The sequence below is a fragment of the Tupaia chinensis genome, unplaced genomic scaffold (assembly GCF_000334495.1).
Source record: "Tupaia chinensis unplaced genomic scaffold, TupChi_1.0 Scaffold000634_1, whole genome shotgun sequence".
Lineage (NCBI taxonomy): Eukaryota > Metazoa > Chordata > Mammalia > Scandentia > Tupaiidae > Tupaia > Tupaia belangeri.
The window spans coordinates 1,192,267-1,211,312 of NW_006160154.1; the positions used below are offsets into that span (position 1 = coordinate 1,192,267).

At 37.9% G+C, this 19,046-nt stretch overlaps 1 protein-coding gene across 3 annotated transcripts in view; it reads right to left on the reverse strand.

Moving 5' to 3' along the window:
* Positions 1-19,046, reverse strand: part of MICU2 (mitochondrial calcium uptake 2) — a 134,921-nt gene that overhangs the window by 10,448 nt on the left and 105,427 nt on the right. For all 3 annotated transcript variants that reach the window (XM_006159519.3, XM_006159518.3, XM_014592007.2), the window contains 3 exons: positions 15,006-15,068; positions 4,037-4,134; positions 2,075-2,246 (listed from right to left, as the gene is read on the reverse strand). In XM_006159519.3, coding sequence (XP_006159581.1) covers positions 2,075-2,246; positions 4,037-4,134; positions 15,006-15,068 — 333 coding nt within the window. The remainder of the gene's footprint in view (positions 1-2,074; positions 2,247-4,036; positions 4,135-15,005; positions 15,069-19,046) is intronic.

A 19,046-nucleotide genomic window follows, 5' to 3' on the forward strand; every position in this document is an offset into this window, starting at 1 on the left:
TCCCCCCGGGGGGTGATTTCTCGCTTTCTGTCTCTATGTCTCTCTCTGTCTGTCTGGCGAGTGCACGCGCCCTATAGCGAAAAAAACAAAACAAAACAAACAAACAAAAAACCTCTCCAGAAAGGGCAGAGGGTCAGACATAGGGGTAAATATAAATATATATATACATACATATATACATAGATTTTTGCTATAAGGTGTGTGCATATATATGTGTGTGTGTGTGTGTGTGTGTGTATATATATATGAAGCTAGAAATGGAAAATTATTGATGATAACATGCATTATTAAGGCACTATGCAGTATATTCTGGATGGGAAACCACATTTTGTATGCTGTGATGATGCTTAGGCAATGAATGTAAATGAACTAATTAAAAATAAAAAGTTTCAGGAGAAAAAATAAAACCATGAAAACTGTTTTTCTTGAAATTGAAAACAATGCATATTTGATGATTACAGTAAGCTATACAGCCCCAGCCAGGTGCTACTTTATAGTATGTTCATTCTACTCAGTGAGGTTTATCCCTAAAGTCAGACTTGTGTTCATGGATATGTATATATCAGCTGTGCTTGCTATTGAAAATATTTAGATTAATTAGGATCTTTAGTGAATCAATAAAATGTGTGTATGTGGGGAAGGCATAGAAAGCAACCATGGGATACCAGAAATAGTGTGGGAGGCGGGTGGGACATGGTAGAGGGGGAGAGATAGGGAATCAAGGATGGCAAAAAAAAAAAAGCAAAATATACAGGATACAAGAAATGGAAAATTATTTGTTGATGGTAACACATATGCTGATGTGCTTGATTGAGCCAATATACAGTGTATTCTGGATGGGAAATCTCATTTTGTATGTTGTAATGATGTATAGTGAATGAATGTAAATAAAGAAATTAAAAAATAAATATAGGATAGGTACTTCTATTACATCAGCTTTGTAACAGGTACTTCTTCAAATTCTTATTTTTTTCATTGGATTCTCTTGGGTTTTCTAGACATATAAGCACATCGTATGCAAACAAAGATAAATTTTGTTTCTTTTCAGACTTTTATGCCTTCTTTTCACTTTGTTTACTTGCTTCCTAAATTTTAACAGTGGATATTTTTTTTTTAAGAGAGATTTTTGCTATAAGGTGTGTGCATTCACCATAGAGATAGAGAGACAGAAAATGAGAAAGCACACCTCGGGAGGGATGGTCATGCTCTAATTTATTCTCCTCCCTTCTCCTCTTGGGATTCTGGGCACACGTACACATGCCCAGTGTGGAGTCCAGGACTCCAACCAAAGTTGACTACGTGTTAAGTCAGCAATGTAACCATTATGCCACCTGCCGGTTCCAGTAACAGTGGATTCTTACCTTACTCCTGACTACTAGAAATCCAAAGTTCATATTGCTGTACTGATTCTATCTTAGGCAGGAGTTCGTTCATAGGAAAATAGTATGTGGAGAATGTTCCTCAATGTGATTTTTTAAAAAAGGAATTATTTATTTATTATCATTTTAATTTTTTATTTCTTTTATTTTTATTTTTTATTTTTTGAGAGGTTTTCGCTATAGGCTGCGTGCACTCGCCAGACAGAGAGAGACATAGAGACAGAAAGTGAGAAATCACCCCCCAGGGGGGATGGTCACACCGCAATCCCTTCTCCTCCAGCATGCACACGTGCCTGGTGTGAGTTTTAAGCCACCGGGTCCGGGACACGAACTGTGGTCGACTACGTGGGAGTCCAGCGACATAGCCATTATGCTAACTGCTGGTTCCCATCATTTTTATTTTTAACTTGCTATAGTCATTAATAAGAGAGAGAGAGAGAGAGAGAGAGAGAGAGAGAAATAAAGAGAAAGAGATAGTGAGAAAGCAAGGCCCATCAGGTCTGGGACTCAAACTGCAGTTGGCCACGTGGGAGACCAGTGCCCCAGTCATAACACCACCTGCTGGCCCCTCAACTTGATTTTATACTTAAATAATGGAGTAGAATCATCATAGTTAACTAAAAGGTTATTTAATGATATAAACATGTCTAACTTATTTTTCATCTTTATCATATGCAATAAAAAGGCATACCAACCTCTCCTGCTGACAACTTTTCTCTCACATTTTTCCAATAAATGTCTTTATTTTCAGTGGTAGTAAAAAAAAGTAGCCACTCTGCAAACTCTTCTTTTCTCATGAAACTCAAACCTTTAGAAAACTGAAGGAATTCCATTTCTTGAACTTCTGTTTGTAAATTTTCCATAAATCTGAATTTTAAAATATAAAATTAATTTAAGTAACTAGTAACATTTAACCTTGATATTATAAATGGGACTGCAAAATACCTTCAGTCATTATTACCCACCGAGTGGTCCATTCTTGATACGGCCAGCAGCAGGAAGCATTAGTGTTACATGAAGGATTTTGAGGAGAGAAGTTAATTAAGTTCAATGCTGCATCAACTTGTGACTTCCTATACTCAATCTGTTTGTGCTAATTATGCCTGGCGATCTATTTTTCTGATAAAAAATCAAAGACTTAAAAAGATTGTGTAAAATATTGCTTCGATACATCTACAGAAAATAAAATTCTACAGAAAACAATTTTCCACCCAAATACAGCAAAACAACCAATAATCACAGAAATTTAAATTTAGGTGGGATTAATGCTTTCAGAATGTTAATCATATATAATTATTGGGTCGTGAGAAAAGTCACAATACATTTTTGCATTCAAAAATGGAAAAATATGTCATGACTTTTCTGGTGACTCAGTAATAGTCCCTAATACTTTTCTTCAGATAACATGACTTTGCACCAAAAGCTTAAATCTACTTAAAAGTATTGGCAATATTTTGGACAGTAACATAAGTATGATTCAACATTCCTTTCTTACAAAAACATGATACTTCAATCAAATGTCATCCATAGCTTCCCAGGAAAGGTAAATTAAAAGGGTATCAGGTTGGGGGGACCAGCAGTTAGCGTAATGGCTATGTCGCTGGACTCCCATGTAGTTGACTATGGTTCAAGTCCCGGACCCGGTGGCTTAAACTCATGCTGGGTGTGTGTGTGTGCGTGCCTAGGATCTCGAGAGGAGAATGGAGAAGGGACTGTGGTGTGGTCATGCCCCCTGGGGGTGATTTCTCGCTTTCCGTCTCTCTGTTTCTCTCTGTCTTTCTGGCAAAAGCATGTACTCTATAGCAAAAACCTCTCCAAAAAAGAAAAAAATAAAGGGTATCAGATTGGGACCAGCAGTTGGCATAGTGGCTTTGTCGATGGACTCCCATGTAGTTGACTGTGGTTCAAGTCCTGGACCCAGTTTGTTTTGTATTAGTAACAACCTGATATTTTGGGAATGATGTCTCTCTTTTTTTTGGGAGAGGTTTTTGCTATAGGGTGTGTGCACTCGCCAGAAAGGCAGAGAAACAGAAAGTGAGAAATCACCACCCAGGGGGGATAACCATGCTGCAATCCCTTCTCCTCCATTCTCTTCTCAGGATCTTAGGCACACGCACACACACACGCATGGTGTGAGTTTAAGCTACCAGGTCGAGCTGCGGTCACCTATATGGGAGTCCATTGACATAGTCATTATGCCAACTGCTGATCACAGGAATGTCTCTTAGTTGCAAACATAAAGTTACTAAAAAGAATTTCCATACTCTGTAAAACAGATACTACTTTTCAAAAAAGGTTAAAGTATTTCAAGCAGAGTAACTTCAGTTTGTGTTTCATAGAGTTAGTTCTCAGAAATAACTACTACATAGATCCACAGATAGTATTTATTTAAAAAAAACCCCAATTATTTATTTAATTTTATTTGTTATCATTATTATTTTTTAAAATTTGACCACAGAGGGATAGAGATAGAGGGAAAGGGAAAGTGAGAAAGCAATTCATCAGGTCCAGGACTTGAACCATGGTGACCATGTGGAAGTTCAGTGCCTTAACCACCATGCCACCTGCTGGCCCCAGTATGTAGTTTTTATGTATTGAAGTTTTCAGAAATTCTTACTCAAAAAATTCCCTACATGAACATAAATATTTGCATTTACCTTCGAAATTCATTATAATGAAGTTTTCTTTCTCCTTTTTTCCCAAAGAAACGCATCTGAAGGGTTGTATTAATTTCAGGTTCTTTCACTGTTGGTTCCTGTAAAAAAAATTATACAATGATCTCAGATAATTACAACAAACACAAAAGCTGTAGACTGAAACTCTTGGGACAATATCCAGAAATGATTCTTTTAGAAAAAAAAGAAAAAAGATGGAAAAGAAGGATGCAGTCATTCTCTGTTATTTTGTACGCTATTCTTTTGGGTTGACGTATTTTTTTTTTTCTATGCAAAAGAATGCAACAGGGACCAGCAGTTAGTGTAATGGCTATGCCGCTGGACTCCCATGTAGTCGACCGTGGTTCGAGTCCCAGACCCAGCGACTTGAAATCACGCTGGTCGTGTGTGCGTGCATGCCCAAGATCCTGAGAGGACAATGGAGGAGAAGGGATTATGGCATGGCCATCCCCCCTGGAGTGTAATTTCTCGCTTTCTGTCTCTGTTTCTCTTTCTGGCGAGCGCATGCGCCCTATAGCAAAGAAACCTCTCCAGAAAAAAATTAAATAATACATCATGACTTTTCCAACAACCCAATATAATCATCTTTGCTTATGCAGGAGAAAAATAATAATGGCTAAAATGCTCAAGATGAACTTCTACAGTAAGCAAAATTCTGGTCAAAAGGTGAGTATAGAACAGTGACACAAATGTCACTGCTGTGTTTTCTAACAAAGCAACACCGAGAATTAAAGCAGCAAAGTCTTTGAGCTTTTGCTGAATGCCAGCAATATTTGAAAAACAGCTGATGTTTCTATTTATAAAATTAATAGGTAAGGATTTCAACCACTGAAGACCCTCTCCCCAGACTTCACCCTCCTGTTCCCTAGTTTAGCCAGGAGCCAGGTTAGAGCACCCTATTTATTCTCTGTCTCTGTTCATCTCTCTCTCTTTTTAATTTTTAAAGTTAGCTTTCTGCTGCTCTTTTGTCTGATTCTTACTTTTACCCCTGCCCCCATAGGATAAGTCTATCAGCAGCCATCTATATTTGAATTATGAGCGGCCGCATCCCTGCGGCACCTTAGCACGCTGCATAGTTCATTTTTTGAAAAAACAAAAAAATCCCCAACTTTTTTTTCTTCTCTTTTTCTTATTGTTTTGTCTCTTTTTTTTTCCCCCTTCTTCTCTGGATCCCTTCTTCTCTGGATTTTTCTGTTCCTTTTCCTTTTCTTTTTACCTTTCTCATTTTTCTGCTCAGCCTTCACACACTGGTTTTATAGACAGGTCTAAGGTGCTCAGTAGCCAAATATTTGAATACTTCCAGGGTTAAATTAATCCTCAATTTTCACTGAATCAGCTGGGCGAAGGGAGAATAATGGTACTATTTACAGACTGCAGGTCACTTCCTTCTGCATTCCTCTGAATGCTCAGATTTAACTCCAAAAAAAAAGGGGGGGGGAAGTATAATCTATCAGATGACCAGAAACCACTGCAAAGGCACAAGAAATATGAGAAACCAAGAAAATATCTCTCCTCTAATGGAAAAGAAGAACGCCTCTTCTCCTATAAAGAAAACAAGGGAACTGTCAGCTCAAGAATTTAAAATATTCATAGTGACAAAGCTAAAAGAGATGCAAGAGAATAGAGACAACAAATTCCAGAAGATGCAGGAGAAAAGAGACAACGAGTTCCAGGAGGTGAGGACGTTCTTGAACAATCTGAAAGAGGAGATACACACCATAAAAAAGAATCAAATGGAATTGTTAGAGATAAAGGCTGTAATACAGGAAATCAAAACATCTGTTGAAAATATCAAAAGCAAATTAGATCACGCAGATCGAATCTCAGATGTAGAAGATAGAATCTCTGACCTAGAAAAGTTCACCAAAAAGAAAATACCCCCCCAAAATGAGAACATACGAGTAATACTAGATACCATTAAACGCCCAAACATCTGGATTGTTGGTATCCTGGAAAGTGAAGAAACTAATAAGAGCATTGATAATCTAGTCCATGAAATCCTAGAAGAAAACTTTCTAAAGCTAGAGAGACACTCAAATATCCAGACCCAAGAAATGCAAAGGACCCCACATAGAATCAACCCAAGAAGATCATCCCCAAGGCACATCATAGCCAGATTGACCAAAACCAAAGACAGAGACAAGATACTAAAATTGGCAAGAGAGAAACATCATGTTATTTTCAAAGGACATCCCATAAGGCTATCATCAGACCTCTCATTGGAAACAATGCAAGCAAAGAAAGAGTGGGAAAATATATTCAAAGTGTTAAGTGAAAATCAATTTCAACTAAGAATACTATACTCGAAAGATTATCTTTCATATGGAAAAAAAGACAAAAACATTCTCAGATAAACAAAACTTGAAAGAATTTACCAACATCAGACGAGCTCTCCAAGAAGTGCTGAAGGGAGTGCTATACCAGGAAAACTAAAGTCGGACATACAGAAATAAGAGTATAAGAAAACAACCAAGAGAATGGTCAGTCAGCCTAATGGTAGGGACAAGTCTAGAGTTGAATGTTAACTTCCACAGTTTAAATGGAAAGATAAGACTACAATAACACTGCAAATTCAATAGAAGAGAGATTAATTATGTGAGTCTGAACTAGTGAAATAGAATATTTTTACTTTAGACTAAAACATTACTGATTTTCTTCAAAGCTTTGATTTCCATATTTAAGGATTTTTGTCTTCTCTTGAAGTGTTTCATCTACTTACTATTTGAACTGAATCCTAACCTTTTTCTTGGCTTTAAGTTTTAAGCAAATTTTTCTTAATATATTTTTATTTTGATATATTAAAAATAAACCTTTTTTGAAATTAAAAAATACCTATTAATACCTATTTAATGCCTGCAGTAAGCTATACAGCCCTAGCGAGGTGCTACTTTATAGTATGTTCACTTTACTCACTGAGGTTTACACCTAAAGTCAGACATGCGCTCCTAAATATGTTTGCATCAGCTGTGCTTGCTATTGAAAGTCTTTACATTAATTAAGCTCTTTAGTGAATCAATAAAGTATGGGGAAAAAAAGGGCATGGAAAATAACTGTATATACCAGAGACAGTGTGGGAGAAGGGGGGGGGATTGGCAGAAGGTGAGAGGTAAGGAATCAACAGGGGGGGAAAAAGCAAAATACATAAGAAACAAGAAATAGAAAATTATTTGTTGATGATAACATGTATGGTTACATACTTGATTGAGCCAATATACAATGTATACTGGATAGAAAATATCATTTTGTATACGGTATTGATGTACAATGAATGACTACATAAAGAAAGAAATAAATGATTTACTAATTGCTAAGTAATCAGTTGTAGTCATAAGTTGTCTGAGATTTTTTATTAAAAATTGTAACAGATTTTGGGAACCAGCAGTTAGCATAATGGCTATGTCGCTAGACTCCCACGAAGTCGACTGCGGTTTGCGTCCCAGACCCGGTGTCTTAAAACTCACGCTGGGCGCGTGTGCACCCAAGATCCTGAGAGGAGAATGGAGGAGAAGGGACTGCGGCGTGACCATGCCCCCCTGGGGGGTGATTTCTCGCTTTCTGTCTCTATGTCTCTCTCTGTCTGTCTGGTGAGTGCACACACCCTATAGTGAAAACCTCTCAAAAAAAAAATTGTAACAGATTTCATAAACATAATGAAACAGAATAAGTCAAGAATCAAAAAAAAATTAATAGGTGAGAATTCCAGTACAGGTTAATGAATGAGGGAGCATCACAGATTTTCCCTTCAATTCTTGAATAAGATAAATTTTAACAAAAAGAATAATGAAACTTCTAAAAAAGTTAGCAGTAACCAAACAACAAAAAGGCAGTACAAGTTTAAGCCAAATACCTTCCCCTCCCCCCTTAATTTGCTATAGAGTGCATGTCCTCTAGAGAGACAAAAAGTGAAAAAGCATCCCCCCACAGGAAATGGTCACGCAGCAATTCTCTCTCCTCCATTTCTCCCTCCTTTTGGGATTTTGGGCATGCATGCACAGGCACCAGGCATGTTTTTCAAGCTGCTGGTTCCAGAACTTGAACTGCATAGCCTGACCATGCAGGATCCAGCTGCCTTAACCACCCTGCCACCAGCTGGCCCTAAGCCAAATACTTTGCAAAAGCACTAAGAGAAACAAATGGTAGGTTTAGGTGTGGAATGGTCCACTAAGTCTCCTAATCCTACCCCTACCCTACTTGTCAGAAACAGAAGTGGAACATGAAATTACTGCATTATGAGAAGTTCAATAAAACATTCTTTCAGTGATAAGTAGATTAATGGGGTAAGAAGACACCTCTCAAGCAAATCACAGAACACCCTAGGAGAAGCTCCTATATAGCATGGTGGGACTTGAGCAGACCGAGGAAGGATCATGTCCTTTAATCCACTCTGCCAATTTCTCTCTCTCTCTCTCTTTTTTTTTTTTTGAGAGATTTTCGCTATAGGGTGCGTGCGCTCACCAGACAGACAGAGAGAGACATTAGAGACAGAAAGCGAGAAATTACCCTCCAGGGGGGATGGTCACGCCGCAATCCCTTCTCCTCCATTCTCCTCTCGGGATCTTGGGCACGCACGCACACGCGCCCGGCGTGAGTTTTAAGCCACGGGGTCCGGGATGCGAACCGCGGTCGACTACATGGGAGTCCAGCGACATAGCCATTACACTAACTGCTGGTTCCCTCTCTCTCTTTTTTTTAAGACAGATTTTTGCTATAGGGTGTGTGCACTTGCCAGAAAGACAGAGACAGACAGACAGAAAGCGAGAAATCACCCTCTAGGGTGGATAGCCACGCCACGACCCCTTCTCCTCTTATTCTCCTGTCAGGATTCTGCGCACCCATGCACACGCACACAGCCTGAGTCTCAAGCTGCCGAGTCTGGGACTTGAACCACAATAGACCATATGGGAGGCCAGTGCCCCAACCATTACGCCACCTGCTCGACCCTCTGCCAATCTCTTTTAATTGGTGCATTTAGACTATTTACATCTACTATAATTATTGATATGTCAGGACTTAAGTCTGTCATTTTATTCTTTGCTTTCTGCTTATTCTGTTTATTTTTTCTTTCCTGCCTTCCTTGGGGTCATTTGATCATATTTTTAAAATTCAATTTTGATCTATCCACAATGTTTTTGAGAGTATCTTTTTAAAAAGTAGTTTATAATTATATAATTTTTAGGTTGAGATGAGAATCAAACCTGGGTCTCCTATGTAGCCTCAGTCTCTAAGCAGCAGTGTTTTTCCATAACTCAAACCATGGTCATGTGGGAGTCTAGTGCCTTAACCATCATGCCACCTACTGGTCCCAGATCTCCAATAATTGTTAAAGGTAGGTCATAGATTTTGCTTTGAAATTTCTGGTGGCCCAACCAAAAAGAATAATCATTTTTTTTTTAAGAGAGATTTTTTGCTATAGAGCTGGAGAGAGAGAGTGTGTGTGTTTGCTGGAGAGATAGAAACAGAAGTGAGAAATCAACCCCCAAGGAGGATGGCCACGTGCAAATCCTTCTCCTTCATTTTCTTCTTGAGATTTTGGGCACATACACATATGTGTCTGGCTTGAGTTTCAAGCCAGAGGGCCAAGACATGAACCATGGTTGGCCATGTGTGTGTTCAGTGACATAACCATTACACCATTTGCTGGTCCCAAGAGTAATCAGTTTTTTTTTTTTTTGAGAGGTTTTTGCCCTAGGGCATGTATGCTCACGAGATAGACAGACAGACAGACAGACAGACAGACAGACAGAGACAGTGAGAAGGAAAGTGAGAAATCACATCCCAGGGGGTATGACCATGCTGCAATCCTTCTCCTCCCAGGATGTTGGGCATGCATGCACATGTGCCAGGCATGAGTTTCAAGCTACCAGGTCCAAGACTTGAACGATAGCTAGCTATGTGGGAGTCCAGCAATGGAACTGCTACGCCACCTGCTGGTTCCAAGAGTAATCAGTTTTAATATTCAAATTTGCCCATAAACTAAAAACTATTAAAGAATTCAGAGTCAGCTTTCAGGAATTTGATTTTAGAGTCAAAGCCTTTCTTCCTTATTCTCCTAAGGCATTCCTCCAAATTCTTAAAAGTCTAAGATTATTTAATAATAAAGTCTCTCATTAGAATGAAAATAAAATGTCAAAGGTTGCCAGATCATTGTGAATGAGAAAGAATATAGTCAAAGAATAAATGACTGATACTAGTTTCCTTTCTGTTTTGACAGTAGAAAGGCAGTTTTGCTCCTCACACTGGACTGCTTTTAAATATCTTCCCAGCCAATAAATACGTTCTTTGAGGGAAGAAGACTTATAACTTTAACATATAGCACACATACAGGACCTCAAACACATTACACAATTGCTTAATAGACATTTACATATCAGAAAAGTTTGTGAAATGTGCCCACTTCTAATGCTCTTTGAAATGCTCTTAGGATAGCTGCATCCTAAGGCCTGCCCACGAGGTGCTCTACATCCCATGTCACATTGGGTTGTAATCCTAGGACGCCAGATCCTCCAATGAGCTCCAGCTCTATCACGCTGGCTTCATTCCTGAATTCTCCTTGGCCTAGCTGCCTTACAAACTGGCAGTTCAGGACTGTTTACCTGACTCTGGTCAGTTCCCTGTATTTTCCTGCTTCCCACATACATAGATAGTATGGTCTATGAAAGACTAACTTTATTCTTTTACTCATAGTTGTGAATTAGAAGTTTCTAGGATCAACTCTGTCTCCACAAGTGCTTGAGTTCTACATATTTAGTTAAGCTAGGGGTATTTGCCTCAGGTTGTGGTCCAACGTGAGAATGTATCAATGAAATAATTAGCTAAAATGCCATCAGATTCAAGCTGGGCAAACACTGCTTTGCTCCCAGAGCATTAGGAAGTACTTACAGATGGGGCATTTAATTAGCTGTGTTCCTGTCCTAATGAAATAAAGTATGTACTAATCCTCTTGGTCTACAGCTAGATCCATATATTCTACAATAGAAAGAAGGTCCCACTGCTAAATTTCCTTCAGAAGATAGCTTCTACTTTTGATAGTCACTGTATACTAAAGTGCAAATCAAAGAAAACGATTCTGATCAGATTAGATCCATATATTGCTGAATATAAAACCAAATTCTACTGCAGTTTAATTCCTACTTTGTTTTTACATTATTATTTCCTAGCACTAAGCACAATGCCGAGCACATATTAGACATTCAAAAGATGAGCAAATGAATAAGTGAATAAATGGCATGAATAAAACTCTGGAGTAGTTATTTCCATGTTTTTGTCATCAAACGTATAGAAATATATTATTCTGGGGCCGGCAAGTGGTGTGGTGGTTGGGGGCACTGGATTCCCACATGACTGACTGCAATTTGGGTCCTGGAACCGGCAATTTGTTTTCTCCTTTCCTTTCTCGCTCTCTCGCTGTGGTCAAATTAAAAAATAATAATGGCAATTGGAATTAAAGATATATATACATATATATATATATATATATATATATATACATATACACATACACACACACACACATACTTTTTATATATAGAAAGGAAATATATTATCCTGGGCTAATTCTAGAGCTTACTGATTAACAGAGCCAGATCCAACATGGCTGACAGTGGTTTGAATCCTGGCCCTGACAGCTTGAAAAATATGCCAGTACATGTGTGTGCATAACCCATATCCCAACAGGATGGAAAAATGGAAAAGGGATTGTGACACCATGACACCTCAGTGGGGGGCGGGGTGCCTTTTCCATCTCCTCACTCCTTCTTGTTCTATTTCCCTCTGGTGAGCACACATACCTTGTGGCAATTAAAACAATAAAAAGTGGGACCAGCAGATGGTGTAATGGTTATGCCATTGGACTCCCATGTAGTCAACCACGGGTTCAAGTCCTGGACCCAGTGGCATAATTGCAGCATGGCAATTTACTTTAATTGAATAGAAGAATAAAGATTTTTGCAAAAATCTCTCTCTCAAAAAAGAAAAGATAAAAAAGAAAAGTAACATGATTTTAGAATAACCAAGAACAACAACTGAAAAAAGAAATCAAAATAAGAAAACTCAGTAAGATAGACCCTATCAAAAATATCAAAAAATCATATAAATTTCATGGTTAGTAGTAATAATTTTTTTCCTAGAGGGAAGAAAATCCATTTATGATGGTAAAAAAGTAAAGTGTAAGTCCAGCCACAGTGGTGAATGCTACTAAGACTCTGTGTCCTAGAGTCTAGGACTACCTACATGTGGGGCCTGGGTTTGATTCCTGGTTCAACCTAAAGGGCATGGTGTACTCCTGTAATCTCAGTGAACCAGGAATCTTAGGCAAGAAGATCAGGAGCTCAAGGATGGCTTGGGTAACAAAAGGAGACTGTCTAAAGAACTGGCATTGGTGCATGCCTGTAGGTCCTAGTTGGGAGACTGAGACAAGAGGACTGTGACATAATGAGATGCTATCACAAAAAGGAAAGGCAAGGTCAGGTGCCAAGGAATGCCTTTCAGAAACAAATTTACATGACGGGACCAGCAGTTGGCATAATGCCTATGTCGCTGGACTCCTATGTAGTCGACTGGGTTTCAAGTCCCGGATCCAGTGGCTTAAACTCATGCAGGGCGCGCATGCGTGTGTGCCCAAGATCCTGAGAGGAGAATGGAGGAATGGAGGACAAGGGGTTGCGGCGTGGTCTTCCCCTCCCCAGGGGATGTGATTTCTCACTTTCTGTCTCTCTGTCTTCCTCTCAAAAAAAAAAAAAATGTATTTACATGAACAGAAAAATTAAGTGTAAACAAATGAAAGCACAACTACACCAGAAGATAATTCAGGTTGGTTCTTTATAACTGGCTTTGATATATAAAAGACCTTTTAAAGAATAAAAATAATTAGATAACTTAAAATAAAGTATGAGTACATTAAAAAAATCGGGACCAGCAGTTGGCATAATGGCTACGTTGCTGGACTCCCATGTAGCCGACGGTGTAATGGCTATGTCACTGTATTTCCGTGTAGTCAACCACAGTTCAAGTCCCGGACCCGGTGGCTTAAACTCATGCCGGGTGCGTGAGAGTGTGCCCAAGATCCCGAGAGGAGAACAGAAGAGAAGGGATTGCGGTGTGGCCATCCTCCCTGGGGGGTGATTTTTCGCTTTCTGTCTCTCTGGCTTTCTGGCAAGCACATGCGCCCTATAGCAAAAAAAACAAAAAACAAAAAAACAAAAGAACCTCTATCTCTCAAAAAAACCCCACAAAAAACAAAAAACAAAAAACTACAACCAAAACATCCCACAACAATTAATCTGGGATCAGTCCCATAGCACAGAGATTGGATACTGTATGGAGTGAGCCAGATCCTACATGGGAGCTGTAGTATGAGTCTGGCCATGGCAGTTTTTAAAACATGCCAGGTACATATGTGCATATGCTCAGGGGTCTGATGGATAGATACATTGAAGAAGGAAAATTTATGGTGTGATCAGGCGAAATGCCAATGGCTTATATCTTGAAAAAGGTAACACTATTTAAGGACTTGGAATAGAAAACTAAGAAGTCCAGTATAGGACTGCTCAAAGGGGGTGAAATATAAAAAAAACCCCCTGTGATTTTAATGATATGCAAATTTTGAAGAAGAAATGCCCTAAATGATCAAATAATTTTGAAATTAAAGAAAGTCCCATGGGAGGGACTGGCAGGTGGTGTGGTGGTTAAGGTGCTGGACACTCCCACATGGCCGAACATGGTTTGAGTCCTGCACTGGGGGGGGGGTTTGCTTTCTCACTTTTTCGATCTATTTCTCTCTGGTCAAATTTAAATAAATGAATGAATAAATAAAATTAAATAATTTTTTTTAAAAAAGAAAGTCTCATATGAAGCATAGTGTGAATTAAGACTAAAGAAAAGTCTATCACTGAGAATTTACTGAAGTGCATTGCTGATGGGAGTGAAAACGGGTTCATATTCAATAGAAGATAATTGTCATGATGTCTCAAAGTTTGTCAATAACCTTAGAAATCTTTGTACTTTCTGACCCAGCAATTGAATTTCTGGAAAGGTATCCCTTATATATATCCACATATATATACAATGATGTAATTACAGGCTTATTTAATGTAGAATTTTTGTAACATCAAAAAATGAGTACATGTTAAATGCCATTCAAAAGAAAAATGGTTACATAAACAGAAACATCGAGACAACAAAGTACTAAGACAACAAAATCACAAAAAAGAACTGAGATATTCAGATACATTATGTAAAAATAAGAGAAATGTGGAACAATGTATAGTATGCTACCACTTATATAAAAGCAGAAAAGAAAGAATATATGGCTACATACTTATTTACATGTGAGAAACTTCAAAAAACTCGTGGAAAATTGAATTAATGAATGAGTTTATTTTGGTGCAAAAACTTTGGAATCCATGCACAGTTGTTCATAATACCATTTCAATGAACTTCTGAATGTCCAGTGTATATGCTTACATGTGAATAAAATATCTCTGGAAGAATACACAGGAAATTGAACTGGGTGATTCAGAGATCCGTTTTATCTGAATACATACTTTTGTGTGCCTTTTATGTTAGGACCATGTAAAGATAGCACATCTATTTTAAATATTTAAAATATTAAGTTACTGATAAATCTTATCACCTATCTGAATACTAAATGATTTTTCAGGTTTTTGCCATAGGATGCCTACGCTTTCCAGAGAGAGAAACAGAGGGAAAGTGAGAAATCACTTGCACCGGGAGGATGGCTATGCCACGATTCCTTCTCCTTTATGCTCCTCCTGGGATTCTGGGCATGTACGTGATGGTCGTGATTTTTAAGCCAGCACGTCAAAGGACTTAAACCGCGGCAGGCTGTGTGAGAATTGAATGCCCTTAACCACACTACCTGCTGGTCCCTGGAATACTAATATGAACAAACAGAATAAAGCAGCCATTATGAATATCATCTATTTGCACATACCTGGCATTCTGTTCTAGTGTTCAGTGTCATCAGGTCATCTTGTTTACTTATGATCTTCTGCAGCTGAAACAATTGCAAACATGGTTTTACATGTATGCTTTTTGATTTTTCAACTTAAAACAAAGATGTGAAGTTGTTATTATAAAATACAAATCAGTTATCTGTTGAATATTTACTTAAATTCTTTCTGCATTGTAACTTACATTTTTTCCCTTACACCATGTAAGAATCAAAGAAAATATTAACATTATTATAATAATTTTCTACTAAGAAAGCTAGTTTACTAACTAGACACATGTTCTAAGAGGCAGCATTCTATAAAAACTTCATGATTACCCTGTCTTTCTTTCAAAAGACTTTTATTCACAATTGATTCTATGTATCTCTGGGAGTTTATGGCCACATTTTCAAGTACATAGCTCTTAAAAAGTTATTTATATCATACACATGTGCTTCCTTTTACTTTTATGCATTTATAAAACATTAAAGATTCACATTTCTACTAATTATAACATTGTCAACAATACCTTGAAGTTGAGTACATTAAAAAAACCTACCTACCTTTGAGAGTCATTTATAATCCTCAAATGGAAAGCAAATTTAAAAAGAAAGGATTTTTATAAAATTTAGATATAGACAAAATCCCAAACTATGATCTCAACTCAATTAGGGGCCATATCTTCATCTGTTTTTCTGTTATTTCTTTGTTAACGGTTTGAAAACTGTTGCAATTAAATTCCAAATCAACTATTTCAAACTTAAGTTACTTAAATTATATTTGTTTTTGGCAAATGGCCTAGTTCTAGTTTTTTAAGTCTATCAGTCAGTTTTCAATGCCTCTACTCTACTACTTACTTTAGGAGAAAAAGTTACTTTAAATTACTTTAATTATTTTAAAAATTTTGCCAGAGGGTGTGTGCACACACCAGAGACAGAGAAAGAAAGCACCCCTCATGGGGAATCACACCAGAATCACTTCTCCATTTCGTTTCTTTTTTTTTTTGGAGATGTTTGTTGCTATAGCATGCATGCACTCGCCAGAGAGAGACAGAGAGACAGAAAGCGAGAAATCACCCCCCAGAGGGGATGGTCATGCCGCAATTCCTTCTCCTTCATTCTCCTCTCGGGATCTTGGGCACGCACGCACACGTGCCCGGCGTGAGTTTTAAGCCACCGGGTCCGGGATGCGAACCGCGGTCGACTACATGGGAGTCCAGTGACATAGCCACTACGCTAACTGCTGGTTCCCTTGTTTCTTTTTGTTAATGGATGAATGAAGGAATTAGGTATAGTATATTCATACATTTGAATATTTAAAAAAAAGAATTATATTTAACTCTATCTTAATGGATGAATGAAGGAAATAGGTATAGTATATTCATACAATTGAATATTTTAAAAAAAAGAATTATATTTAACTCTATCTATCTATCTATCTAATCTATTTATTTTAATATGACTAGAAAGGGACCGAGCAAGAGAGAGGAAGGGAGGGAGGAGGAAAGCAAGAAAGCAAGCCGCCAGGTCCGGACTTGAATCATGGTTGGCCATGTGGGAGATGTATGTATGTATATATGTATGTATGCATACATACATGCATGTATGTATATACACACATGTATATAATGAAAAAAGTATTTGTTTTATCTGAGTTGTCAAATTTACAGGCATATTTCAATGGACTATTTCAATATTCCACTGTTGTCCTTTTGATATATCCTTTTATATTAAATGACTTAATTTATTGTTACAATATCCACACAGTATTACTGCCTAATAGTTACAACAAAACAAAACCCCAAATGAGATTAGTTCATTGAAATAAGAATTTTTTAGGAGGTTTATCCCAATATGATATGGAATTTAGTGAATAACAAGGGTCTGTCTTTAATCTATTCAAATGGGTTTAGTGCAGGATAAATGGTCATGTCAGGTCTTACATGAAACATTTCAATTTGGAATCAAGGAGAGGTTTATGGCAGGTTCTAGTGTACTTTGAAGATTAAAGAGCTATATATTAAATTCTACAGTAATACCTCAATTTGAAAGAGCATAAAAATACACATTTTGGCCTATAGACCTATGACAAAGGATACCTTTGGTTTTCTAACATATTTTTAAAGGGAACCAGCAGTTAGCGTAATGGCTATGTCACTGGACTCCCACGTAGTCGACTGCGGTTCGTGTCCCGGACCCGGTGGCTTAAAAAACTCACGCCAGGCACGTGTGCATGCGTGCCCAAGATCCCGGGAGGAGAATGGAGGAGAAGGGATTGCGGCGTGACCATCCCCCCTGGGGGGTGATTTCTCGCTTTCTGTCTCTATGTCTCTCTCTGTCTGTCTGGCGAGCGCACACGCCCTATAGTGAAAATCTCTCCAAAAAAAAAAAAAAATGCCCACCCACAGCACTGATTCATGATACAACATACTACTAACTAAATGACTCCCACGTGAGGACAGTGCTGTCCTGAGAGCTGAAAATCCAGTGCTCACTGGACAGTGTCCTTGTACACACTGAACACACACTGCAATGGGCTACAGATAATTAACAAGTCAATAGATAAGGTGATTTCAGATAGCATCAAATGCTATAGCTAAAATAAAGTAGGGCAACAGGATTCAGAGATGGCTGGGGAGGGTAAACTATTAACTAGGCTTATTCCAGGTAGTTTTTCTTTAAGGAGATGACATTTGGGCTGATATTTGGATGAGTAAAGGTTACTGCAGGAATGGTGAAAGTCCATTCGAGGCAGAGAGAACAAAATTTCTGTAGAAATAAGGGTGCTTCGGGTCAGCCAATGGCCTGGTGGTGAAGGTGGCTGGATCCCATATGGCATGATTTGAATCCTAGACTGGACAGCTTCAAAGACACGCCTGATAAAGTGCATGTGTGCCCAACATCCTGAAAGAAATGGAGAAAGGACTGTGGTGTGATCATCTCCCATCGGGGCTGCTTTTGCACTTTCCCTCTTGCTCCCTCTCCCCATCATCACCCACCCCTCCAGCCCTCACTGAGAGAGCATACACCCTCTGGCAAAATTAAAAGAAAAAAAAAAGTAACAGGCAGGTGTGCTTTGTCAGAAAAACAGAAAGAAAGATGGTTATCTGTAAGTGGTAAAAGAAACAGGAAGGTGTCCATTAGATGTAAATCCTGAATGAACACATACATTCAACGAAATTGGCTATATCAATTTATATTGATCAATACTTTCAATTTTAGGCTGAAGATAAAGTACATAGGGTCAAGTTAATGTCTTTTGGCTTTCCAGATCATGATAGTTTAAATTCTGGAGCAAGAATACTGTTTAAAAAATCAAGAAGAATAAAATCTACTGAAGGCTTTTATATTTATTTAGCAACCCTAACAGTTATATTTATATGAAAAAATTATAACACTACTAAATTAAGAACTCAGTCCTTCCTACTAGTATGAAAGCAGTGTGAAATAAAAGGACCACCTAAAAAAAAATACTAGCAAACACACCTGTCATTAATCTATTGTTTAGAGAAACTGGAAGGACCACCAAAGAACAATACTAGCAAACATACCTGTCATTAATCTATTGTTTAGAGAAACTGTACTAAAACGCTGGCACCTACCCCACATAGGCAGATTTGATACCTATCAAGGTAAAGATGAAATGGATTCACTATTACTAGCTTTGATCACTGTTGACATTTATTATTATCTGACAGAGAACAGCTCATGCACAAGGCACAAAAAAACGAACTGGGGCAATTTGTATTTTAGGACATTTTCAGAAGACTTTACATTAATATATTTTATCACTACTTTTCATTTGCTGTTCAAACCACTTGATTACATTTCTGCTTTGAATATTAAAGTAATTATCATTACTTCTTTAGCACTTATGTGAAGAACAATACATAAAATTTACTGGGAAAATATTGAGATAACTAAAAAAAAGAAAAACCTCCTTCTCTTTATGCTTTTCTGATCTGAAAAAAAAAAAAGGTTCTTTCAAGAATATTTCAAATACAAGATGCTACATACTTAGGTCAACTAATACAAGGGCCATGG